This window comes from Equus asinus, chromosome 2, assembly GCF_041296235.1.
Source record: "Equus asinus isolate D_3611 breed Donkey chromosome 2, EquAss-T2T_v2, whole genome shotgun sequence".
NCBI classification, from domain to species: Eukaryota; Metazoa; Chordata; class Mammalia; order Perissodactyla; family Equidae; genus Equus; species Equus asinus.
This window is the reverse complement of record NC_091791.1, coordinates 136,428,079-136,454,784: the sequence shown is the minus strand read 5'-3', so window position 1 is coordinate 136,454,784 and position 26,706 is coordinate 136,428,079. Positions and strand designations below refer to the sequence as shown.

Genomic DNA, 26,706 nt, shown 5'->3' with positions numbered 1-26,706 from the left:
TCCATAGCACTTTGAAAAGAATGTATATTCTACTGTTGGGTGAAATGTTCTATAAATGCCAACTAGATCCTGTTCATTGATGTTGTTGTTCCAGTCTTCTATATCTCTGTTAATTTTCTGTCAAGTAATTCTATCAATTCCTGAGAATAAAGTTCCCAACAACAGTTGTGGATTTTTCTGTTTCTCCTTTCATATCTATCAGTTTTTTTGGTTTGGTTGGTTGGTTGGTTGATTAGTTTTTGGTGAGGAAGATTGGCCCTGAGCTAACATCTGTGCCAATCTGCCTCTATTTTGTATGTGGGATGCCACCACAGCATGGCTGATGAGTGGTGTAGGTCCACACCTGGGATCTGAACCTGTGAACCCTGGGCCACCAAAGCAGAGCACTTGAACTTAACCACTAGGCCACTGGGCCAGGCCCACTATCAGTTTTTACTTCATGTATTTTGAAGCTCTGTTGTTGGGTGCCTATACATTTAAGATTTCTCTGTGTTCTTAAAGGAGAAGTTGCTTTATCATTATGTTCTTCTGTTCCTAGTAAATTTTCTTGCTCTGAAGTCTGCTTTATCATATTTTGATAAAACCACTCATGCTTTTTAAAATTAATATTTGCATGTTATAGCTTTTTCCATTCTTTTTCTTTCAGCCTAGGTATATTTTTGTGTTTGAAAAAATTTCATGTAAAGAGCATAGAGTTGGGTTGTGCTTTTTAATGAAATCCATTCTGCCAATCTGTCTTTTAATTGGCATATTTAGACCATTTATATTTTAAGCTAATTATTGATATGTTATGGCTTAAGTCTACCATTTGATAATTTTTTTCTGTTTATCTCCTCTATTTCTTTTTTCTTGCCTTCCCGTGGGTTACTCTAACATTTTTTAGAGTTCCATTTTTATCTATTTATGTTTTTTAGTATGTTTCTTTGTGTAGTGTTCTTAGTGATTGTTCTAGATATTACCACATATACATGGAATTAATTATAGCCCACTGGTGTCAATGTTTCACCACTTCAGGCAAAGTATAGAAACTTTGCTTCCTTTTAAGTCTCTTTGCACCTCCCACTTTTTGGGTATAATTGTTTAAATATCTCTTCTATATGTATTGAACACCACATGACGTGGTGTTATAAGTTTTGCTTCAATTGTAAAATATGATTAAAGAAAACTGATGAGGTGAAGGATATGCTGTTCCATTTATTTCTATTTTTATCCATTCCATGTTCTTTCCTTTTTAAAGCTCTTAGCCTTCTTTTATTACCATTTTCTTTGTTTGGAGAGCTTCCTTTAGCCATTCTTTAAAAGTAGGTCTGCTAGCAACAAATTCTCTTACTTTTCCTTTGTCTGAGAATGTTCTTATTCCTCTTTCATTCATAAAGGATAATTTTGCCAGATACAGGATTCGAGGTTGATGCTTCTTTTTTTTTTTTTAGCACTTGAAAAATGTCATGCCACTTCTTTCTGGCCTCTGTGGTGTCAAAATAGAAATTTTCTGTCATTCAGATTGGTGTTCATTTATAGATAATATGTTGCTTTTCTGTGGTTGATTTTAAGATTTTTCTTTGTGTCTAGTTTCCAAAAGTTCTTGGTGTGGATTTCTTAGATTTATCCTAATTGAGGATTGCTCAGCTTCTTGAATTAGTAGGTTCACGTCTTTCACTAATTTGGGGAAGTTTTCAGCAAGTTTCAAATACTTTTTCGTGGTGTTTTTTTGCTTCCACACTCTCCTCTCCTTCTGGGTTTCTGATGATTTAGATGTTGGATCTCTCTATTGTCCCACAGAGCCCTGAGGCTGTTTCATTTTATCTTGTCTATTTTCTGTTGTTCCAGTGGACTAAAATCTGTTTTGAAGTTTACTGATTCTTCCCTCTGTCCTCTCCACACTGCTCTTTAATGTATCCTGTGAGTTTTTTTACTTTGGTTATTGCATTTTTCAGTTCCAAAATTTCTATTTGGTGTTTATTTATGACTTATGCTTCTTTGTTGAATCTTTCTATTTTTTTTATTTGTTTGAGGAGAATTTGTAATTGTCAAAGCATTTTTTTGGTGATGGCTGCTTTAAAATCCTTGTCAGATAATTCCAACATCTGATTCATTTCAGTATTGGCATCAGTTGGTTATCTTTTCTTAATTGTGTTGTAGTTGTCCTGGTTCTTGACATGAATAGTGATTTTCAATTATATTCTAGACATTTTGATATTAGGACACTCTTAATCTTATCTATCTTCTATTTTAGCACACAATCACCTTGTTTTGGTTTAGTGTGTAGTGTTCTGGCCTATTTCTGTGGCCGTTAGTAGCAATGATGATTTATTTTCTGAGCCCTTGCAATGCTATTCTGGACTGATGCTTTCTCTTGACATGCCCGGGGTTCCTTCCCAAACTCTGTTGGTGCTGTCTGTAAGGGAAGAAGGCACTTCCCTGGGCCACCTGTTATTGCTGGGTGACCTTTGTTGGGGGAGGTAGAAGCCACTGGGCCTGAGTTACTTTATACCACTGAATGGAGGGCATGGAGACGCAGGGCTTCACTGTGGCCACTACTGCAAATGGAGTAAACCAACTGCCTGTCTGTGTTGTGGAGCAGGGGCTGGGATGGTCCGAGTTTTCACTGCTCTGTAGCTGCCAGTGAGTACCAACCCAGGTTGTGGAGCCAGGTTGGGGCTCCCAACTAGGTCTCTGTTGGGCTTCACCTCTCCTGCTTGTATGGTCAGAGAGAATAGACTTTTCAGGAACTACCTAGTGGAAGTTTCACGTTTCAGGCCATTCCAGCCCCCAGCCTTGGGGGCTATGGGATGTAAAATAAAACCCAAGGACTCACCAAACTGTGGTTCCTCAAATCCTGATGTCCCCAACCAGTGCACCTTTCCAGCTTTTGGAGCCATTTTATCATTGTTTGTTGAAAAATTTTAGGGTGTTCGGTTTTATTTAGGGGCCAGAGCAAGGAAAAGTGAGTCTATGCCATTTTGTTCTAGAACTGGACCTCCTCACCTTCAAAACTGCTCATGTAGCTATATTTCTCCTAATGCTGTTTTTTTCAGGATTTTGGGGAGTATCAGGAAAGCTACTATTCAGTACAAACCACTGAGGGAGAGCAAATATCCCAGCTGATTGCAGGCTACATTGACATCATCCTCAAAAAGGTATTTCATACCAATGCAAATTGGAAAAGCAAGACTTCTTTATGAAAAGACTCAGTTTAGATGTAGCTACCCGAAAAAATAAAACAACCCTTATGTGAAGTACTTGATTCACTAATTTAATCTTGAATGTTAAGATTGCTTGAGTGTGTGGTCTTTCACCTCAATATCTCAGGAGAATTTCTGATTTTGCTGCAGCTCATGTTTGTATCATTGACAGCCATGTAGTGAGCAATAGTGTATCACCTAGCTAATGAGTGAGCCTAGCTAAGCCATCAGCATCTTCCTCTCCAGGTAGTTGCATTATGCTTTCCAGACTCTGCAGGAACTGGACTGAGGATCTGAAAAATGTTTTGGGTTTTTCTTTTTCTTGCTTGCTTTCCTTTTTTTTAACCAAATTTAATGAGGTGGCATGTTCTATAGAGAAACAGATTTCCTAGGGCTTCAAGATACAGCCCACTGAAATAACCAAGTTCTGCAAAATGTTCGTATCCCCGTCTTGATTTTAGCTATATAAAATCGTCTATGCAATAATCAATGCAGAAGACATTATATGTCTCTGTATACTAAATAATGTATTTCTTATGATTGTTACTTTTGCTTTTGTTCATCCTACCACTTATAAATATCCAATACAAGAAATTTTGGGTAAACCTCAATATTTTTGCTTGTGTGGCTCCTTTTAAAAGGTCTTTTAAAAGGTTCTTGTGTCAAGATCTGCTGACTTTCATTTGTGTCTTGTTTTACCTCAGAAACAAAGTAAAGATAGATTTGGACTAGAGGGCGATGAAGAGTCAACTATGTTAGAAGAATCCGTTTCCCCAAAAAAGTAAGTATTGTTAAGAGTGCTGAAGAACTGCGTTCTCCCCAGATAGGCAGGTGTCCTCCTGCCAGCTCTGGGGCCCGTGGCCATGAAGTCCATCACGTGGAGGAGATGACAGTGTCTTGCTTCTCAAAGCGTGGTCCCCAGACCATGATCATCACTGTGGAGGCTGTCTTGTGTGAGGGCGGCTGGTGATTTCAGGGAGCCACTGAACAGAATGTGGTGTTTAACTCTGTCTTTAGACACAGCATTCCTGAATCCTTTTTTGCATGTCTGATGTAAATCTCATAAACTGCATCATTTTTGTTAAAGGCTGGAGGGTGAGTTTGTTTAATTCTGTACCTTTTAGGGGAGGGGTCTAGCCAGTGAAGGAGTTATTGTTTATGGAAAGATTACTGCATGCCACGCTTGGTACACATGTCATGAGGCAGCAGGGGGAGGTGGTTCAGAACATGGACTCTGTAGCCCCAGTTACTGGGTTCAAATCTTGGATCTGTTTTTTAATGTGTGGCCTTGGGGACATGATGAATTTTCTCTGCCCCCTTCATCTCATCTGTAAAAGGAGAATAATAATAGGACCGTCTTGTAAGTTTTATTTTGGTCATTGAATTACGAATAAAGCACATAAAACGATGCCTGGCACATAGTAAATGTTGGCTATTGTTGTCATCGTCATCATTTTAAATTCAGAACAGTCACAATTTAGCCCCATTTTATAGGTGAAGAAATGGAGATTTATTAAAGTAACATCTAGTAAGTGATATTTGCTGGGAAACCTGTTCAGCTACTCCCTTTATGTTCAGGAGAGCGTTGTAATAATAACTTTTCTTGTTTACACTTTACTGTGTATGTCCAACATGCTGTCTCATTTGATCTCAACAACAACCTGCTGTGGAAGAGAGAGGCCAGATACAATCATCCCCAGTGCATGGATGAGGAACCCGAAGCTCATGGAAGTTAACTGAGATGCACACGTGTGGCAGAGCCAGGACTCAGATTCAGATCTTGTGATGTTTCCTATAATACACTGCCCAAAAGTTCTAGCATGTTCCAGCATATTGAACTTGCTTAGCCATACTAACTGTTTCTCTAACATTGCCACTCTGCACCACTCTCTCACAATTTTCTCCACAAGCAGTTGAAGGTGGTTTTCCACTTGTCCCCTATTAGTATACGAGTTGGAACCAAACTTGTGACGCGTTTCAAGTACTTGCTGCCCTTTGGCAAAGCACTTTCAGTTCTTGGAATTATTAATGATCATTAGACGGAAATTAATAAGCTAGTGCTTTCTGACAGGGTGAGCTATTCATTTCAGAGGGCTCTGCTGCCCTTGTAGTTTGCCTAGGAGCAGCTAAGTAAGTGTCTGAGCCCAGAGTGCTGGGAACCTCTCCCGCCTGGGGCTGCTGTGGCCCCTTCCCACTGCCTAAGGCATCATGATGGGGTCTGATCAAGGCAAGCAGGAAAAGTGGTCCAGGGTGGTCCCCATCACTAGACCTTCCACTTCTCCTTACATTGGACTTTACTGAGATCTTGGAATGCAGCTGACTTCCTAGAGGAGCCAGAGATCCACCCTCCTTGGTGTCAGCCCCTCCAGAGACATTAATGTTTCCCCTTGGATGCCTTGCTTGATATCCCAGCATAGCTCATGAGCTTTGCCCTGGGCAACAGGGAGTGATCTGTGATGGTTCGAAAACGCTGGGACAGAGGCCCCTGTGCCTTAATGCTGCTGCTCACCAACCCTGCCCCGCCTCCCCTTCCACATGCACACACATTCCCCAAACTCTCCCTCTGGATTTGTCCACTGGGCTACTGAGGCCGATCTGCCACCCTCGGACTTATTACCTTCATGTGTCAAAGTCCTTTGCACTCACTGCTCATTCTAAGAAAATATCAAGGAGTTGATAATATATTTAAATATCAAAAAAAATTATCAATTTTTTTTGCATGGATGCCCTAGGAATCTTCCCAGACTTAAGTTGAAATCATCTGGAAGAAGTGCCCAAGTCTATCACATCATCAAGGCTCCTAAGGTGTTTAGACATACTCTGTGGTCAATGGCCTTGGACCTGGGGGGGTGGGGGGACCCCAAGCTGTGAGAGATTATCTTTAAGTTCATTTCCACACTTCTCACTTCAAGATAAGGATAAGTGATCTATGTCCCCAGTGCCTAGAATGGAACCTGGCATGCAGTAGATATTTGTTGAATGAAGGCTATTTCAGGCAAAATTTACGAGTAATAGATCAATGTATCCAAAATTTTCATTAATGCCTGGACCATCATTGTTATAGGAATATGTGTGTCTTTTTAAGAACAACTAATTGTGTAATACCGTGAACCTATTAAGTAGATAAAATGGGAATAGTTATTTATATTATTGACTGTAGAAGGCTTCATTCATCTCAGAGTTCTCCTACTGAGCATTTTAGTGCTACTTCTTCTTCACAATTCTGTCTAGATATGCCTCTTTTAAATTGGTCTCTGTACCCTAAAGCAGCAAACATTGATAACACCTGTGGTATCTTATCGTTACACTTGATGTGAGTCGCAACCTCACAGTGACCAAACCGCCTGTCCCCCACAGGTCCACCATCTTGCAGCAGCAATTCAATCGGACTGGGAAGGTGGAGCATGGCTCAGTGGCACTGCCGGCTGTGATGCGCTCAGGCTCCAGCGGACCAGAGACCTTCAACGTTGGCAGCATGCCCTCGCCACAGCAGCAGGTCATGGTTGGGCAGATGCACCGGGGCCACATGCCCCCACTGGTGAGGCTTTCCGGGCACTCGTCCTGCCCATCAATATGCTGCCTCCAGTATACAGGGAGGGGACACCAGCCATGGTGATAGGTTGTGTGTGCCATCCACACTCTTGCTAATTCCTGTCTGAACCATGGCTTTTCAACTGTGCAGTCCCAATGCCTAATTCCCAGCATGCTTTCTTTTAAATGAGTGGCTCTGGTAATAGTCTGTCTAGGATCACAGGTGTCCTCTTGGTCTGGAAGAGAACCAGTGACCTCTCCATGTGACTGGTGATATAGAGATAGGACCCTGCTCCCCTGCCTTAGTGGCATTAAGCTGCTAATCGGCCCAGAGATGCCTCAGAGAGTCTTAGAAATAGACTAGGTCTGTAGTAATGCACACATCCCCTCACCCCTGAGCAGATCTTTCCTTCTGTGCTGGTCTGCCTGCTCTAGAATCTCATGCTATTGGGCAAGAACTTTTTGAAAGCTGAAGAGCCTGGAAGAAGTGATTTGAGTCTGAAGAAACATGTTGCCTGTAGGTTTAGGTGGAATCTCTACTTATTTACCAAGAAGAGTTCTAGTATAACACACTCATGCTGCCTATGCATGAGATCTTTTGTCCACAGTACTCAAGGATTGGATCCCCTTAACTCCCCCTGCAAAGACTTTCTGAGCCTTCTTGTCAGCTAATTAAGCTTTCCACACTCTCCTAATTATAATCCTTCTATTGCAAGTACCCATATTTAGTGTTCTATGTTTTTTAAAAGATTGGCACCTGAGCTAACATCTGTTGCCAATGTTTTTTTCCTCCTTTTTCTCCCCAAAACCCCCCAGAACATAGTTGTATATTCTAGTTGTAGGTCTTTCTGGCTCTACTATATGGAACACCACCTCAGCATGGCTTGATGAGCAGCGCTAGGTCCACACCCAGGATCCGAACCAGTGAAACCCTGGGCTGCCGGAGTGGAGCGCGTAAACTTAACCACTTGGCCATGGGGCCGGCCCTCTAGTACTCTATTAATATAATACAATATGTATTTCCAGCCCCAGGATTGAAATGGAAGGTGGTTCAGGCAGTTGTTGAGATGTACCCTGGGCTGTTTTATCATGAGCCCAGAGTTCAGTTTCACCTGGTTCGTGTAGAGGGCGTTGTCAGTCCCAGGAGCATGGTATGACTACCTTATACGCATCTGCCTTTGCAGACTTCCGCCCAACAAGCCCTCATGGGGACCATCAACACAAGCATGCATGCTGTCCAGCAGGCCCAGGATGACCTCAGTGAGCTCGACTCGCTGCCGCCTCTCGGCCAGGATATGGTAAATAGTGTTCATGGTTTTCATTCAATATCTGCACCCTGGCAGAAAACAGTTCTCTCTTGCTGAATTCCGTGAGGTGAATCTCTGTCTCCAGTTGATGAAGTGGAAATCCATGTTTGTGTGGGGTTTTTTTCCCCCCAAAAATAGTGAGTCTTTGTCTCTAGGTTACACCCACAAAAGGAGAGAATCACAGGGTGCTGCTAGCAGTACCCCATGAGGGCTAAGAACATAGACTCTAGAGTCACCTAATCTGGGCTCAAATCCCAGCTCTACTGCTCAGTGGCTGTGTGAATCTGGGCAACTTACTCTCTCCGAGCCTCCATTTGGTCAACCGTGAACAGGGTTGTTGTGAAGACTCTTTCTAATCATGCGCAGAGTTCTTTTCTTACTGGAGTACCTAATGCATAGTGAGAGCTTGGTGAGTACAGCTGTTTTTGTTATTATTACCAGTGGTTCTCAAACTTTAGCCAGTGCATCAGCATCACCCAGAGGGCTTGTTGAAAGAGATTACTGGGTCCCTCCCCCATTTTTCAGACTCAGTAGGTCTGAGAATTTGCATTTTCCACAAGTTCTCAGGTGATGCTTCCCCTACTTGTCTGGGGACCATGCTTTGAGAACCACTGGGTACTACCACTGAGCTTTTCAGCAGGACAGTTATTAGCTGCTTTCCTGTAGCTGCTGCTGCGTGAAATCCTCTGGCTCTTTGCTACTCAAATTGTCCTCCACGGGCCAGCAGCATCAGCAACAACTAGGATCTTGTGAGAGGTGGAGAATTGTAGGCTTTGCCCTAAACTTCTGAATCAGAATCTGCATTTTAGCTAAATTCCCAGCTGTTTTTGTGTGCACACTGAAGTTTGCAAAGCCCTGACTAGGACTGTCATTCTTAGCCTTGCTTTGCACATTAGAATCACCCGAGGAGCTTTCAGGATGAAGCCTAAGGCCTGGGGCAGACCAGGCAAACCAGTGTCCCTGGGGGTGGGGCTCAGGTATCAGTGGTTTTTCATCTTGCCATGTGATTCTAATGGGCCGCCAGGGTGGAAGGCCACTGCTGTAGGACGGAGGGGCCATCATTTGTAACCTCATCCTGTCCAGCCAAGATAACTGCCTCCAAGTTCTCCCTGAACACTTCGTGTTCATTCGCACACTTGTGTACACACAGGCTCTGCTGTCCTCAGGCCGGTTTCTCCCAAGCACCTGAAGTCATTAAACACTTTGCTTTGGGGAACTTCAGAGTGAAAATACGTATGGCAGACTCTCATAACAAGCACACTTGTGAAAGAATAGTTTTAAAATATTTGGATTTAACATTCCTTCTTCACCAGTTTTCAAAGGATTAGTATACAAAAAAATATTGTTAGTGCTAGACACATCCTGAGCCTAGATTGTTTTGGGGATATTTTGGGAAGCAGATCAGCACCTTATATTTACCACAGGGTCTTCATTATCAAAATGATCATTAACTGGCTAAGTCCAGAAATGCCAGAAAATAGAGAATTTGCTATTTATAGATTCAAATGAACAAAAAGTCTAAGAGCTGGAAAGGTTTTTAAGGGCCATTGAATTACTATGGTAGAAGAAATGCGAGGCACAGGACCTAGATGTTATCTATCCAAGGTCATATCACTTATTAGTGGTAGAGCTGGGTCCAGAACAAGGGTCTTGACCTCTCCCCCCAAATCCTGCCGGGAAAGATGCCACATCTGCATGGCGTTCATACTGTAAACAAGAGATACTTCCCGCCCTGACAGAACCCTCCTGAGCTGGAACACCCTCATTCTGACCCGGTTCTCTAAAAACCAAGGTGAAAATTAACAACAATAATAGGTGCTAATGTGCAGTATTATTATGAGACATTAATTTTTCTCAGTTTTTAATTGAATTTACTTAAATAAAACCACATAGAATTTTTCTTTATAAAATCTTAAAAGGGTAATAAAAAAAGAAAAAAGGTAACTAGCATAAGAAACATTGAGAATTTACCTGCCATTCAGCATCTGTGAACGAGCAAGAAGCCTGTTAAGGACATTGTTTCTGATGACTTAGGGGCCCTATTGGTGCTGACCCAGTAAGAGTGTAGCCAAAATGCTGGTCTCATTTTATGGCGAGACTTCTCTGGTTTCCTGGGTAATTCTGTGCAGTGATTGTGTCATGCAGTTGTCTGGTTTTGCAGGCGTCTAGGGTGTGGGTTCAGAATAAAGTCGACGAATCCAAACACGAAATCCACTCTCAAGTTGATGCCATCACAGCTGGAACAGCTTCAGTTGTTAACCTCACAGCCGGTAAGTCCTTGAGGGATTTGTGGTGTATTGTGGTTTTGTTTAAAAAAAAAAAAAGAGTTCATAGTCTTTGATTGAAACAACAGATTTTCATATTGTGAGAGGATGGTCTATTTTTAGGTGCTCAGAATACTTAAGGCGTTTTCTCCCACTGCCCCAGGAGAAATATGGGGAACATCTCATTCTTTTTTGTCTATATCATGTGTTATCATTAAAAAGCACTTACATAGTTCTTCTCATTGTTCATCAACATGCTGGATGTACTTTAAAGTCTATTGAGGCCAGTTTCTCCCTTCTGGGAGCTTACACTCTGAAAATGATTCCAAGTGCCTAGATCTGTCATATGTACCTTCTGTTGTCTTGTCCAGCACTAGTCTCCTGGCGTAGCATGACTCCCCGCCTTGCACTGTCAAATGAGAGCCAGGAAACATCTTGGCTTCCCCGTGGAGCTTTTCAGTGTTCCAGGAGCAGAGGTGACCCCTCCAAACTGCAGACAGGGGCCTAGTGAAAGGGGCCGTGAGATGCTGAGACTTCCTTTGGAATTTGAAAGGTGTTCATGCTGAGTGTTTCAGTGAATGAGGTCTCCGGGTGAACGGACCTTGTGAAGAGCAGCCGTTTGGGACAGGGAGCCATCCATCCCACTGTGCACAGGCTTCACCTGTGTCCGACTCCTGCAGGCTGGTGGGTGATGAGCTGCTACAATGTGGCCACTTACCTCCTGACAATCTGGGCTGTCCTCACCCTTCACTGCCATCCTGTGGTGAGGTTTCTCCTTCTCTGTCCCAGGTGACCCTGCAGACACCGACTACACAGCTGTGGGATGTGCAATTACCACCATTTCTTCCAACCTGACGGAGATGTCCAAGGGCGTGAAGCTGTTAGCAGCCCTCATGGATGATGAGGTGGGCAGTGGGGAAGACTTGCTCAGAGCTGCAAGGACCCTCGCTGGGGCAGTGTCGGACTTGCTGAAAGCTGTGCAGCCTACTTCCGGAGAGGTGAGCTCTGGGGGCAAGCAGGTACTCAGGTTCTGATGAGACAGATGCAGCCTTTGGATACCATGGGGTTCTTGTTCCCTGTGCCATTCCTTCCATCCTGATGGGGCATGCTACCACACTGTAGGGTTTGGAGTTGTTGAACTGGACACACAAGCTATAGCTCAACCTTTGGGACTGGGTGAGCTCTTAGTAGGAAGCCTCCCATCTCCCCCTTTCCCCCTCACCCCACTAGCGTGTTTGATTAGATGCAACCTCAGAAATGAACACACGTGACAAATACACATTTAAACAGGATACAAGTTTGCACCCTAATTTCCATAAAGTGCATATCACCTTCCTACTGGCTGAACAAGACTCACTAATCGAACATTTCTTTTTTTTTTTTTTTTTTTTTCTGCTTTATCTCCCCAAACCTCCCCCGTACATAGTTGTATATCTTAGTTGCAGGTCCCTCTAGTTGTGGCATGTGGGATACTGCCTCACCGTGGCCTGATGAGCAGTGCCATGTCCGCGCCCAGGATCCGAACCAGCGAAACCCTGGGCTGCCGCAGCAGAGCGCGCAAACTTAACCACTCGGCCACGGGGCTGACCTGAACATTTCAAATCTATCCACCTATTGCTGGTTTGTGAGACGTCAGGCATTTCCTTGCACAAATTTCACCAGGATGTTTACGTCTCCTGTCTTACTCATAGTCCAAGACTCTCATTTACGTGTAGGAAGAGCTGATCCCACAGAAGTCCTCTTCCTGCACTGCCGTGTCTGACGGCACTGTGAAGAAATGCGTTTTCTTTCCAACCAATGTGTGTTCTTTGTTCACAGCCTCGACAGACAGTTTTGACTGCTGCTGGGAGCATTGGACAAGCCAGTGGGGATCTTCTGAGACAGATCGGAGAGAATGAGACCGATGAGCGATTCCAAGTAAGATATTTGCAGCCCATGTTCTTGGAAAGGAGTCTCAGTGATGGTCTAGATCCAATCAGGGAGAACGTAATGAAAAAGCAAAATATTCCTTTCGCTGTCAAGAATGAGATTGAGGTGGATTATCTTGGGGGTGTGGTCTTCATGTGTTAATTAAAAAAAATTTTTTTAACTGAAAAACTCATGTCACTTACATCATGCATCATCATTATCAAGCACTTTTTTAGCTGGTCTCACTGGTCAATATGCTGGACATTCTTTAAACACAAAAGTGGAGGGAATAATATCATGAACCCTCTTGTATCTACCATCCAACCCCTGCAAGTATCAACTCATAGCCAATCTCATTTTGTCTGTTTGGGGGCAGTTTTTAATTGGGTCATTCTAGAGTCCACATGTAAGAGTGAAAACTTCCATGGGCTTTCCTTTGCATTCGGAGGTGGTTCTCTTGTCTGTGTCATATCCCAAATCACAAGAGTGGTACAGTCTTTTCTTGTCACCCTTCTTTTTCAATACCAAGGATAGGTGCTATTTGTCCTCAGGTGAACAGCTATAGCCACTGTTTGCAGCTGGCTTGATGCATTGCCTGGTCAGACAAGATCCCGACTTGCCTGCCTCTGTTCCCAGCCACCACGGATGAGCTGCAGAGGCCTGCTGTTGGGAGCTTCTGGCTAAGATGAACTTCTCTTTTTATATGCTTGTGAACAGATGCCCTTCATTCCTCTTCCTCCTCCTCTTAAGTCTTAATTTTGCAAGTAATTTATAAGCGCATTCTAATTAAACTGCTACAGTTTGAGCCCAGGTTCTCTGGAGGATGCCATTTTCCAAATCCTGTGTCAAGTTAACTGTTTGGGAATTCTGTAGATTTCAGAATAAAAAGATCATTCAGCTTTCCTCTAGCATTCAAGTTCTGGCTTCCTGGGTGGCAATTTTGCATGCCATTTTGTTGAGAACTACCAAACTTCATCAACACAAGATACATCAGTTACACTAAGGCATGATCATAGATGATGTTGTACATGAAACATGCACCTTCAACCATTAATGCATTTGTTTCTCCTCCACTTTCCACACCCTGTGGTGCTGGGGCCATAGCACTCATTCATATCGTGCAATGCAATAAGACATTCAGTGCTTGAACAGTCATGTCCTGACGGAGGGCGAGACCCATAACATGTGGTAGGAATATTCCTGGAAGCCATTTCTATGCTGGGATGGTCAGAAATATCTTAACTGTAAATAGAATTAATTGCAAACCATATAAATATATCCTACTAAATCCAAGCTACTTGTGTCCCCACCTGGATGTCCTGTTAGTCCCATCCTGTCTTGGCCTTTGCTTTTTGTATTCCAGCAGGTAATTCTTTGTAGGCAGGTACCTACTTAGGAATTGGGTAAATGTGAGATTCAGTTGTTGGTTTACTAGGCTTAATTCTTTTGAAGTGGTCAGCTTACTTTCCTCGAAAATATCGTTGCTTTCCCCAGAGCGTTTGGAAAGGTCGAGGGGAAAGTCACAGTACTTCCTTAAGACATCTCAGGCATCCTTGTATTTCTGAAGACTTTGCCTTTTTTTTTCCTTTGGCAGACTGTTTTCATGGTGTGTAAATGCAAACTCTGTTTCCTGTTGTTTGTTTCTATTCAGACATGCTAGGGAAGCAGGTTTCGGGTTCAGGGCGTGGTCCTGCAGAGGCTTTCTTACCAGGGAACGGCCTGACTTGAACATGTTCTGGTTCTGTAAGGTCTCTGGGTACACACGAGTACAGTAACGTGATCCTGCAACCTCCTCCAGTTATGGGTAGCCCCTGGCTTACTGACATTGGATTTCTTACTCTCTATTTTTCTGATTCTTGAGATCCTATCTCAGAGCTTTTCTTGGGTTCTCAATGTACTGCATGTTCCCAGAGTTAACAAAGATTTATTTTACACGGCCTACATAATAGTGGTCTTGTTGAAAAGTTTGACAAAGGCCTTGTCAGCAGCTATAGCTGTAGTATCACGTTCTTTTACAAACTGTATTTTTTTTGGACAAAATTAATAGGAGGAACAGGATTTCTTTAAATGAGTCTAACAAAGCCCTTTAGAACAACCACGAGTCTACATGACCAAATCTTGATCCCTATTTTTTTTAAAAATGGATTCACATCAAGTGAAGGAATACTATGACCTGTTTTAGAAAGTTATTTTTTAAAATCTTGTTAATAATTTGTGACATTCAAGTTATATTTTCACCGAGCATTGAGGTAGGTGTCCAAGAACTATAAGTTTGTAGGCTATGTTGGGAGCAGTTTCTAAAAGTTGTGTGACAGACAAGTGCCAGTCAGATTCCAAAGGCATCTTCCACTTTTAGCACCGCAAGCTTTGGTATTTCCTTGAATATCCAGTAAACATCAGAAACCAAAAAGAGCCTGGACTAAACCGTTGCTGTAAGACTGCTTCATTTTTGTCCATTTGAAAATCTGCTTTCTTGGCTGATTCTGGGGTTTCTGATTTGCCTGGATACCATATAGTCTTTGCTCTGTGTAAAACTCTGCAGGATGAACACTCTTTCTAATATAGCTTCTCATAAAATATCTTGGTGTAGAGACTTGTGGGTGCCCTTCACATTCAGAATCAAAAGTACTTTTCATTATCTGATGAATTAATAAAGACTTCTGACCGCATTTCCTCTGGGAGAAAGCTTTGACATGTTGGTTCAAAATAAAAATGGCTCATCTGTTTGGGAAGACATTTCCAAACCAAATAAACTGCCTTCAATATTAAAAGCCAAGAAGTAAATTAAATGTAACAGTGGTTGTTCTTCAGGTCACACAGACAAGTGACAAATCTGGTGGGTTCAGTCAAGGAGTCTCCATCCTGCAGGCAGAATGCCTATTTATGGAGTCGAAGCATAAAGTGACCTCTGAAGGCTCAGAGCCCCTTGCATCTTTATTGAGGTCAACTTGTAGCTAGTTTGTTTATGTAGGCTCCCTTTCCACCTTTCATAATAATTTAATGTCTATCCAGAAGGCTACAGAACACTGAGAATATTGAGCCGTAGGTGTTGTCTGTGCGCATCCAATGTTGCCCTCTGGAGGCAGAGATACAGCTAATTTTCTGTTAACTTAGATCCTTGTGTGAAGGAGAAATCCAAAAGATAAAGTTTCATGTTACGGTGAAGCATGATGACTTGGAGGCCATGAATTCTATCCTTCCTACAGCACAAAGTATTTGTGGCATCTGGATGTATTTTCAGCTTCTGATCCACCACATCGAACACATATTCAAGAGATGTGATCAAGGCTCTTAGTCTTAGATAAGTGCATGAATGTGAATAAGTGGTTATGATAAAAACCATTCCCTCAAATTAACCTATTTTAGATTTAAATCTTTGCTGCTTGATGAATCTATAGAAGACTATGTTATTAGGATATGAGTCTCCTTCTCTAATTAGCTCTAAGGATAAGTTAACATTTCAGAAAAATAAGTAGAAAAAATATTATTAAGTACTGAAGGAAAAAGGCCAGATGGAATTTTAGTAAAATGTTTAAGTGGACACCACATTTTATTTTTAGGCTGTGAAGGGTGATCAGGAAAAAAATAAATGACTGTTTTTTAATTCCCCTTTCTTAGGACGTTTTAATGAGTTTGGCCAAAGCCGTTGCCAATGCCGCCGCCATGTTGGTACTAAAGGCGAAGAATGTTGCCCAAGTGGCTGAAGACACAGTCCTACAGAACAGAGTGATTGCTGCTGCCACCCAGTGTGCCCTCTCCACCTCCCAGCTTGTGGCATGTGCCAAGGTAAGCCAGCTGGCACCCCCAGCCCTTTCTCCAAAGCATCACATGCTCTTATCTGCCTCCAGTCATTGGAGGGAAGCAGGGGCAGAATTTATTAAAATTGTCTGAGACTTAGAGCTTGCTTCAGGCCTCCTCTTTTAGGTGACACAGCAGGATTCTAGCATAACTGCCAATTCTGCTTTGATCATTTGTTCTTTGCTCAAGTCCTCAGGCATGATACTTCCCTGTGTCTAATTGCCATTGCTAAATGCAAATCGCCATGTTTCCCCTTTAGACTTCTCAATATGTCTTATCTACACCTGCACACAAAGGGTCCTTGCGTTGTGCCATACAGCATTATAAATGAGCTCAGAAATAACGTGCAGAATTTTGGGGGTGCCCTTTCTACCCTGTACAGTGTTAGAGTGAGGGTAATGAGGATGAAGTTCACTGTTGCCAGTTAGGACGTGCACACTCTGTGTGTCAAACTTCGCCTCACTAAGCACCATCATCCCCAGTTTCCTGGAGGAAATAGAGGCCCCTAGATGTTAGTAAGTAGCTTAAGGCCACAGAAGTAGTATGTGGCAGAACTGGTTTTAACTCAGGCCTGTCTGACTTGAAATACCCTTTCCAGTCTACCATGTGCATCGTCACTGCGATGATGCAGCAGAAGATGGGAGGTGTCCATTCCTCAACTTCATGTCATAACATATTTTACAGATCCCTGACCTGGCCCAGCCTGGCATTTCCCATCCTCTGGTAGGATCTGCAGCATCAGTCGGAGGTGTCCTCGATGGTCTCCCTCCTGCTTTGCCTGTTCACCCTTCTAGTATCCAGATAACTGACAGAATCCCTCTGTTCTTTAAAGTGTTGTGAGGCGGAATTCCAGGTGTCTCTGGAAAAAGAAATACAATTCTTTTAGGTAGTCTTTTTATCTCAGCTCGGAAGACTCAATTCAGAGGTTCCTAAAAGGAGCAGGTATAATTGATAAATATTGGTAATTTCTATCTATAGAAGTAGTCAGTGGTATAGATTATGTATCGCTAATAAAGATAAAAATTAGCAGGCATTTAAAGTCACAGATAAAGTGAACTAGTGAAGTATGAGAAAGCTCAGCAATGGTTTAGTTGAATCCTTGGTCCTATAGGTAAGGACCTGAGACCCAGAGCCTGGGACTTGGTGGAAATGCTAGTGCACACTGGGGACCAGGAGCTGACCCACAGTGCCCTAGACCTGCCCCTGTCTCTCTTCAGGTGGTGAGCCCTACCATCAGCTCCCCTGTGTGCCAGGAGCAGCTGATTGAAGCCGGAAAGCTCGTGGACCGCTCAGTGGAGAACTGCGTCCGCGCCTGCCAGGCAGCCACCGACGACAGTGAGCTGCTGAAGCAGGTCAGCGCAGCAGCCAGCGTAGTCAGCCAGGCCCTGCACGATCTCCTGCAGCATGTGCGACAATTTGCCAGCCGAGGCGAGCCCATCGGCCGCTACGACCAGGCCACCGACACCATCATGTGTGTCACCGAGAGCATCTTCAGCTCCATGGGCGATGCTGGTGAGGGGCTGGGCTATGGGTGGGCAGGTCGGTTTGGAGTTCCCTGATGGTGATGATCGTGAGTAAGAAAGGTGGGATGGCTGCCTGGGTGCCTCAAGGGCAAGCTCTCATCAGACTCAGTCAAGTGTTCCTCACTGAGGTTGGGCAAAAGATGGAAAACTCAGTAAATCTCTTTTGTCCTAAGAAAGCCCATGTTGGGTATGGTATGGTAAAGTCGGTGCAGCCACAGAAGGAGAGGAGAATAGAGGCCTGGAAGGAAGAAGTTTATCATACTCCCAGGTCCCAGAGGGGGGCACCACATGCCATGCAGTGTCACAGGGAAAGCCTCAGGTTTGGGTCAGGTTGCAGAAGACAGGAGTGAGGAGGGAGCTTAGGCCATGGCTTTTATTGGGATTTCCATGGGAAAGGTAAGGCAGGGCAGGGTGAACAGCTTAGGACTGGCTAGTTTGGGTGATTCAGCAGGCTCTACGCTATAGGGGTGATTCCTTGTTGCCTGGTATCTGCCCTGGGATGATTGAGGCACAGGAATGTATTGTCTCCTGGGATGTACTGGCCATAGGAGGTGTGGCTGTGTGGTGGTTAGTTTGCATGTCAAAGGCATGCTCCTGGCTGGACCATGTGCTTTCTCTAAGAATTGGTTAGCCCTGGGAAGGGCACTCTCTCTCCAGCCAGGAAGACATTTTTAAGATGTTAAACATCATGATATACAGAAAATTAAAAAAATATATACAATGCACCCAAGTGTTAGTTGAAAAGTAAGTCTCCCCAGACGTAGCCTGTCACTATCCCATGTGAATCTCCAGAACTGACCAGTTTGTTTTACCTGTCCAGAAATTTTCAATATACCTAGTCATGTATGTATGTATGTAATACCCTCTTTCTTTTTAAACAAATGGAATTGCATTATACATACTCTTTTGCAACCTTCTTCACTTAAAATATCTTAGAGACTTTTCAAGTTGACCTATACATTAATCTTTTTAATAGCAGCTTAATATTCCATTCAGTGGATGCATCATCATTTACTTAACCAATTATCTTTTAATGGACATTTAGGTGGCTTCCAAGTTTTTTCATTTGATAGTTTGTTTTGCTTTTACAAAAAATAATACTGCAGTAATCATTCTTGTAAAAATATCTTGGTTTACTTTGGGGGATATATGTAGGGTAAATTCCTATCGATGGAATTTCTGAGCCAATAGATTTGAACATTTTTTAGAAAATGTGTCCATGAAATTTCTCTCCAGGAAATTTCTGTAATTTGCAACACTACCAGTAGTTTGTTTTTCTACTTCCTTGTCAGCACAGAGCAATACTGTATTATAAGTATTTTTTTAAAGAAAATTACCTTGTGCTTTTCCTGTAGCCTCCTTAAATGACTTTTTGATGATGTTCTTTTGTGGGTTTTTTTGGTTTTTTAAAATAAACATTTTATTTTAGAATACTTTTAGATTTACAGAGAAGCTTCAGAGGTAATACAGAGGGTTCTCAAATACTCTTGCCAGTTTCATTTGTAACATCTTCACTAAACCATGGCGCATTTGTCAGAACTAGCAGAGTAGCACAGGTACATTACTGTTAACTGAACTACAGACATTATTCAGATTTTTCCAGTTTCTCTCTGCCGATGTCCTTTCACTGTCCCAGAATCCAATACAGGATACCTTGAATTCAGCACATTTTGATTTTTATGAAAACTTTTATTCCCCTCTTAATGTTACCATGGTTTGGCCTTCTTCTCAAATGAGCTTTGGGACAGGAAGAAATCCGTTACATTTGAGTGGTTTTATTTTTAATGTCGACTGTTACACCCCTCCCAGTTCCAAAAGGAAGTAGAAATAGATTTCAATAAAATCATGGTACAATAAAACCAAACAATTACAAATAGCAAGATCCAAACCAGTGCTGGGGGGAAGAGGGTGAGCAAAGAGAATTGACAGGAAAACTGGGCCAAGGCAAACTTTAGCATTTGAGCATGAAACTGGGCTCTGTGCTTCCTATCAGCAAGAGCCAAATGATCCAAATATAGTGGATTATGTGATACTACTCATCTGGTGTTAAGTGGCATACAAATTCATTCAAAATTTTTAAAATAATTTTTCTATGCCCGTTATGCAAAGAATTTATTATAGAAACTTTTGTGTAAGTTCTTAAAGTGAGGTAAATAATATTTTCTAAATAAATATTTACTAAAAGTAAATGCACCTAATACATCCCCATAATTTTGTTGCCTGCCTTCTCTTTATAAAGAGCTCCTCTTTGGTTACTTTTGTGTCATATTTCTCCCTCATAAAGATTGAATGCGGATGTGTTTGGGGCGTGCAGTCCTGGCAGCCACAGGGAATATTTTCAGTTCTACGTCTAACTCGGCTGCATTGCTTAGCAATGGAGCATGAAGGCTCGCTTGTCTCTGTCCCTCTTGCTAGAGGAGTAAAGACAAGACCCTGCTGCCTCCTAGGTTTCCCCTGAGTTTAGAAAGCAGACAGAAAGATTGCATCCTCACTCCTGTCCTCCAGGTGAAATGGTGCGCCAGGCCCGGGTCCTGGCCCAGGCCACCTCAGACCTCGTCAACGCCATGAGGTCAGACGCAGAAGCTGAAATCGACATGGAGAATTCAAAGAAGCTCCTGGCAGCAGCAAAACTCCTGGCCGACTCCACTGCTCGCATGGTGGAAGCTGCAAAGGTATTACGTCGGATTTGTTAGATGGATAAGTGACCATCATTAAGAGTTAGGATTTGGAAGGGACCTTCAAGATAGAGAATGGTCAGCCGAGTACACATTTTTGTTCGTATAAAACCTATACAGCTTTGTAACATTTAACCTCGTTGGCTTGGGAAAGAAGAAGGTCATGGAATGGATGAATGAACCCCTTGAGGGAAGTGGTGCTGACTCAGCTGAAGACAACAGAGTCCCTGCTCAGCGAGTGCTCCTTTCCTTTGGCTCGTCACTTTTGGCTGTATTGAAAATGGTGATTAATTTAAACTTGAGATTTTCAACAGTATATTCACTTACAGCTGCTTTCTTCCTGCAGCATTAATGTTACTTTGCCCTCTATTTGACTTCTCACCTAAACTCCTATCAAGATTCTGCTTCCTGTTTCACTGTTCTTCAAATCTCAGTAGTTTTAAATATTAGAGTTTGAGAAAAGAGTGAAGAGTGAGCTTGGTGCTTTTCACGGCAGTTTTATATCATAATGCTTCTAAAAGCCAGTGATTCTTAACCCAGGGCTCTATTTTAGAGCCCCCTACGAAACATTAAAAGCACATGCCGCAGTTCCACCCCCAAAGATCCTGGTTCACCAGGTCACGGGTGGAACCTGTGCACATGTGTGGTGTAAGTTCCACAGGAAATTCGAATGCCTACCGACCGCTAGGTAAGAACTGTTTTAAGTGGATAAGGCTATATTTTTCTATTTTTTTTTTAATTATGCAACTAGCACAGATTTCTTATGGAATTAATAGAAAATGCAGATAAGTATAAATAAGAATAAAAGTCACCTTCAACTTCATACCCCCAAGGTAACATGTTTAATGTATTTCTGTGCATTTAAGATTCATTAACCGTTCCCACACCTTATCCTATCTCCCTGGCCTCCTACAGAATGGTAGTGTATCTCAACCAACTTGGGAATGACATCACTTAAAATGTATTGTGACATATAGTGAACCGAGTAGACTTTCCCTGTCTGACTCACTGTCATGTTACCTGAGGGGCTGAGAGTTCTTAGAAATAACCCATGGGTGGGGCTGAAGAGCAACCCAAGGAGAGGCATGGTTTAAACTTCCTTCCTCTCTCCCCTGATCCCTGTTTCGGCCAAGAAGCTCTTCTGTTAACCATCCATTTTAGCAAAAATATATGTTAGAGTTTTGTAGAGTAAATTTTTTTTATAGTTTTTACTAATTTTGTTACCTTCCCCCCCAAGTCTAAACAGAGCTATTTCAAGTAAAACTCCATGTTCACAAAAAATGCTTGATAAACTGGAAAGAACCATCCCTTATTTTAAACATGAGAGAATTAAAACTCGAAGATTAAACCTACTATCACATAACCAGGACCACGCCAGGACCAATGTGCACATTTGTCTCAAGATATGCAGTGCTCCCCAGACCAACAACTGAATGTACCAAGTCACCAAGAACTTGTTGAAGTATTTGTTATTTGTGATTATTTATATTAGATGGTACAGCAATAAGTGTTTTTGCAAGTTCTTTTAACTCGTTTTTAGAGGTCGTCACTTTGTCTTCATAGCAATATTTAATTTGCTGAATTTTGTTGGAAGCTGAAGAATGCACAATGATTAGACTTCCAAAGAATATATTTAATGTGCAGAAAAAAACATGTCATAGTCAGTAACTAAGATTTCAGGCCCAGATTAGTATCCCACATCTAATACACTTCATCATAAAAAAAGATATTACTAAAGAAGGATCCAGACACCCACGTCAGTGTAAAATGCAGAAGTGTTGGTTTCCTGCTGCTCGAAATATAAAGTTAAGGCTAGCGTGCCACTTGAGGCATTGATAAAGGAGTGGCTGGAAAAAACCTGACGGCCAGAACAAACAAAATGATTTTCATAAACTTGCAAAAGAACACAAAAGTGGCTTAAACAATCCTTTCACACATGAAATGCAAAAATACAATTTTTTAGTTGCTAGAAACACAAAATCAAAGACAACTGAAAGTAATTAAAGTCTGAAAGAATAGAAGATTCCATGCAAGAGACTTGCCAGAACATTTCTGTCACAGATGTTAAAACTGTCCATCCAGTAGGAATTCATATAACTTTTATAAATAGTTCAAAGAAATAGGTTCTTATAAACTGGTAAATCTGGCAAGTTGGCCAATGAGAAAATGCAGACATTCAGAAAATTGATTTTCGATAATCAATGTGTTTGTTTCCGTGGTCTTTTCTGCCTCGTTAGCAGATATCGTTGCCCTAAAGTGTTCATAGGAAAAAAACTCATTCGTCTGTATACGTCAAGCACTGGTCACAAAACATCCAGGCCCTGTGACAAAACTCCTCATTGCTGCATTTATTGCAGGTGGGAGTGGAAGGCCGGATGAGCTTTCAGTCTTTGTTGAATTATCGTGCAGTAAAATTATATCTGCTCCTTATATTACTTTTAGCCTTTCCCTACTTCAGAATCCCACCCATCTGAATAGATCCACTTGGAGTCCTAAGACACTTTAACCTACAGCAACACAGTTAAAGGGCTGTGGGCTGTGCACAGCGCCTTCCTCTTTCCCTGCGGGGACAAAGGCATCTGTTTCTTTCATTAGTTCAGTTACAGTAGGGCCCCAGCTCTATTTTGACTTAGTTTGCAACTCAGGCTCTCTAGGAACACAATTTCTCAGCGTGGTCTGTCTTGAACAGCATATCCTTACAGTATTTTGGATGACATTCCCATCACCCCTGCTCCCTCCACCCCTGCCCGTGTGTTTTTACTGTAATCCTAGTCCATTCACATTTACCAGTGCCACAGGATGGGAGAATCTTTCAGCAGTGACATGTGTCTGTCATGCCAATTAAGATAAAATTCTCCCTGAGAGATTTGGGCGGGGGAAATTTATCTAACATCTCTAAACCATGGCTTTCTGACCACGAGTTAGTTTATATAGACAGCCAAGGCTATGATCTCAAGTGTTTAATTATTGCCATTGGATTTCTATTGGTTAGCCATGCAGTTTTGAAACATCCCCTGGTAGATGTCTTTTTGTTATGAGAGAAAACATCTTTATCATGAAGACATTGCTCGAAGCATTTTGCTGTCTTCCGGATACTTTGTATTAATAGGAAAAAAGTAAAATTGAAGGCCTGAGTGCAATATCTGTGGCATGCTGCCCCCTGGACCTCTTGAAATCTTTGTTTTCACCTTCTCAGGGGGCTGCAGCCAACCCTGAGAATGAGGACCAGCAGCAAAGACTGAGAGAAGCTGCAGAAGGTCTCCGGGTGGCAACCAACGCTGCTGCCCAGAATGCTATTAAGAAAAAAATTGTCAACCGATTGGAGGTCAGTAAAGAGGCTGTTTTTCCAGGATGTCCATTTTAGACTGCATAGAGTTATTTGAAAAAAATAATCAAATTAACGCAGTGCCCATGTAAAGGAAGCTAAAGCAAGTTTAATGATATAGTTGAGTGGTTTAGGTACAATGGTTTAGGTACATTGACACAGTTTGAAAAATTGCTTCAGCTCATGGTCTCAGAAAGCCGAAATCTCTTCTGAGTTTAATGTTCTTGGCTAGAATTCAAATTTTTTTTCAGGAGGAACCAGGATTTTTTTTTCTGGCGTTACGGGATGAACACGTTCAGAAAAGACCGTTAGCTAAAAGATGTGTATATTTTATTGGAGGCAATGACTCTTTCAGGGCTCCCAGTAGAAAATATGGGCTTGGAAAGACCAGAAATGGGGATCAGGCTCAGCTGGAGAAGTATGGAGGTGCATAAAAAGAAATATTTTTCTCAACATTTATTCTGGAAAAAAATAGTAATAGGCACAACCTATATAAATGAATAGATTCCCCTCGCAATGACCACAGGAGATTCTTCACTAAAATCTGGGGGGTAGATGCCGAGAGCCCGCCTGTCTGAAGAGTCTCTCCGTGTGTAGACTGCTGGGTTCTGGAGAGAACAGGCCTCCTTGTTCTTGGAAGGAGACTTGAAGATAAACCTAAGTACCCCTGTGGGGAGTCGGGGCACTTCTGAACCAAGGCTTCCCGTGGGTGACGAGAGGAAAGTCATGAGCACCAGTGTTTGACCCAGTAAGCAGCCTGTGCTGCTTGTGGGAGAATTGTTTTTTCCCTAAAATGTTTAAACTTGGCGCTGCTTATCAGTGCCGTCACTGTCTTGGAATTGTCCCTTGTCTTTTTGAGAAAGACAAATGAACATCGGAACTTGAACCTTTCAAGTGTGCCTGTCTTGATCACTTGTCCCAGAGAATGTAACCCAAATGAAGATAACAGGGCTTTATTAGGTTGGGATCATCAGGGACATTTAAGGGCGGAGTCTGTAGCTGGAGTTCCCTTTCTCATACTGCAGCGATCCAGTGCCACCCCTTCAGTCAAAGGGACGTATATACGTGTGCATGTGTGTGTTTGCACATTGAACCCTGGCTTACCTCCTCTCACTCTCCTCTCCAGGTTGCAGCTAAGCAGGCTGCAGCTGCGGCCACGCAGACCATCGCTGCCTCCCAGAACGCGGCCGTGTCCAACAAGAACCCCGCGGCCCAGCAGCAGCTGGTCCAGAGCTGCAAGGTGAGTTTCTGGCTGCCGGAGAGCCAGGTCTGCTCTAGATGACCCTGATAGCGTTAGAACGCCAAGCGCCTTGGTAATTCGGTTAAGACCGATCATCCAGGCCTCTAATCCAGTTTATTCCGGCTCCCCCGTTCCAGGTGTACACACATTCATGTGTCTGGTTTTTGTCTGTTAAGTAGATGGCCTGTGTTTGGAAGGAGAGTATGATGTTTTTTCCAGAATTGTCTTTTCTTTGTCTAGATTCTTTCCTTTCTTTTCGAGACACCAAATCAAGGAGGATCAAAGATGAGGCCATTTTCGGGCTCTGAAAATAGTAACAAAGCATTGAATTTCCAGAGCGCCCTTCTCCCTTTGGCTCCCAGTCTGGCTCGCCGTGGCAGGCTTGGTTTGCTGCTCTGTGCTGATTGCACCTCGCAGATTTATTTCATTCTCTCTGGCCTTGGGGACGTTGTGCCTTGGGGCTTTCTCTTGTTGCCTGTTCTTCTGAGACCTGGGCCTGGATGCTAAGGTGAAGCCAACGAACTCCAAAGGGTGCAGGAAATACCTTTGTTGCCTTCTCTGAGGCCCAGAGAGTTGACTCCCCTAGAACAGTCCTGAATGGTGCCAGACACGAATTGTAATTGTACGTCTGTTGCTTCCATGTCGGCAGTGAGTCTGACTGAAGGCTCCTGCAAGTATCTGCAATTAGCAGTGGGAGCTGGGTGGAGAGGCCTGTTTGCTTGGGCTTGGGTTGTGAGAGCTAACAGCCCTATCTCTCCTCTTCCAAATCTCTTCTGTGAGACGATCCACATGTGAAAGGTTCTCCTTCAGAAGCAGCTTTACTTCTGAGAGGAACCAGCCGGAGCCCTCCAAATCCTGATTCCAGGTTCCTCGAGGCCCCACAGTGAGGAGCGAGTGTGCTCTAGGATAAAAACCTCACCGAGGCAGCGGGGCCCTGTCCTAGGGACTCTCCCTGTAAAAGAGGATTTTTCTCAGAGGCAGGCCCCTGCTGGGAGGGAGTGTTTGTTTCCTATCAGGGCCTCGATTCGGCTGCCAGCAAGGGTAGAAAAATAGCACTTCCCCTTCTCAAGGAGCACATGCTACTTGTGTCCAGGAAAATACTCCAGTGTGAACCCCCTCCTTCACTTTTTGGGAAGATGCTCAGCCTCCTGGTGTCACTGTCAGGAAATGAGAGCTTTGCTATTTATCGGGTTGTGGTGCAGAAGGGAGTGAGGACCAAATTATTGGAGCCAGCAGTCCTGAAGAGGACCTGAGGAAAATCTCATGGAAATGTATATTTTTAATCTTTGCTGGAGTGAGCTCCTGAAAAAATACATGTCACCAGGGTGGGATGCCCTTGGGACCTTTGTCAGCAGTGATGGCCACTGTGCTATGACTCTGAGGGTCTGGTTGGTCACATGGGGTATCGGCACAGAGGAGAAATATGGGAGGATGTAGAGGGTAAAAGGCCATCTCCTGAGGTGCTGGCAGATGGTCACTTTAAAGTGGTCTCACCTCGGGAATGCGGCGCCTCCCTCCCCTACCCTGGGCATTGGTTTTCTGGTTTGAGAAATGAGAAGGGCTACTTTGAATGGAGGATGAGGAGCCATGACAACGTGAAAGCTGGTGAACAGAGTGTGTTCCTGCAGAGTAAGGAATGGAAATGGTGAACGATGCTGGTAGTTGAGAACTTCTCTCACTTTTTTCTGATCATGGGACCGCATGACTTGAGTTTGTCCACCCGTGAATTGATAGGTTCTCTGATTTCAGGGTTTTCAATCCCCATGAGCCAGGATGGTGTGAGTTGCAACTGGGGAAATTCTTTTAAGGCCTTGTTATGGAGGATCGTCTTGTGTTGAATGTATTGGGAGCTTCGGGACCATAGAGTGGAATGGGTGTGGGAGAACTACCCAGAGGTACTGTGTTAGGATTCAGTGTTGGAGAGGACCCAGCTGACTAAAAGAGCTGTGTGAA

General features: G+C 43.1%; 1 protein-coding gene across 10 annotated transcripts in view; it reads left to right on the top strand.

The window, feature by feature from the left end:
- TLN2 (talin 2) overlaps nt 1–26,706 on the top strand; it is a 413,145-nt gene that overhangs the window by 264,168 nt on the left and 122,271 nt on the right. For 9 of the 10 annotated variants that reach the window (XM_070500486.1, XM_070500480.1, XM_070500476.1 and 6 more), the window contains 12 exons: nt 3,036–3,137; nt 3,887–3,963; nt 6,540–6,720; nt 7,898–8,011; nt 10,182–10,290; nt 11,074–11,282; nt 12,103–12,201; nt 15,811–15,978; nt 17,208–17,502; nt 20,019–20,185; nt 23,385–23,513; nt 24,640–24,753. In XM_070500486.1, coding sequence (XP_070356587.1) covers nt 3,036–3,137; nt 3,887–3,963; nt 6,540–6,720; nt 7,898–8,011; nt 10,182–10,290; nt 11,074–11,282; nt 12,103–12,201; nt 15,811–15,978; nt 17,208–17,502; nt 20,019–20,185; nt 23,385–23,513; nt 24,640–24,753 — 1,764 coding nt within the window. Of the gene's footprint in view, nt 1–3,035; nt 3,138–3,886; nt 3,964–5,852; nt 5,988–6,539; nt 6,721–7,897; nt 8,012–10,181; nt 10,291–11,073; nt 11,283–12,102; nt 12,202–15,810; nt 15,979–17,207; nt 17,503–20,018; nt 20,186–23,384; nt 23,514–24,639; nt 24,754–26,706 lie in introns of those variants that run through there. The other variant, XM_070500489.1, reaches the window with a different exon arrangement.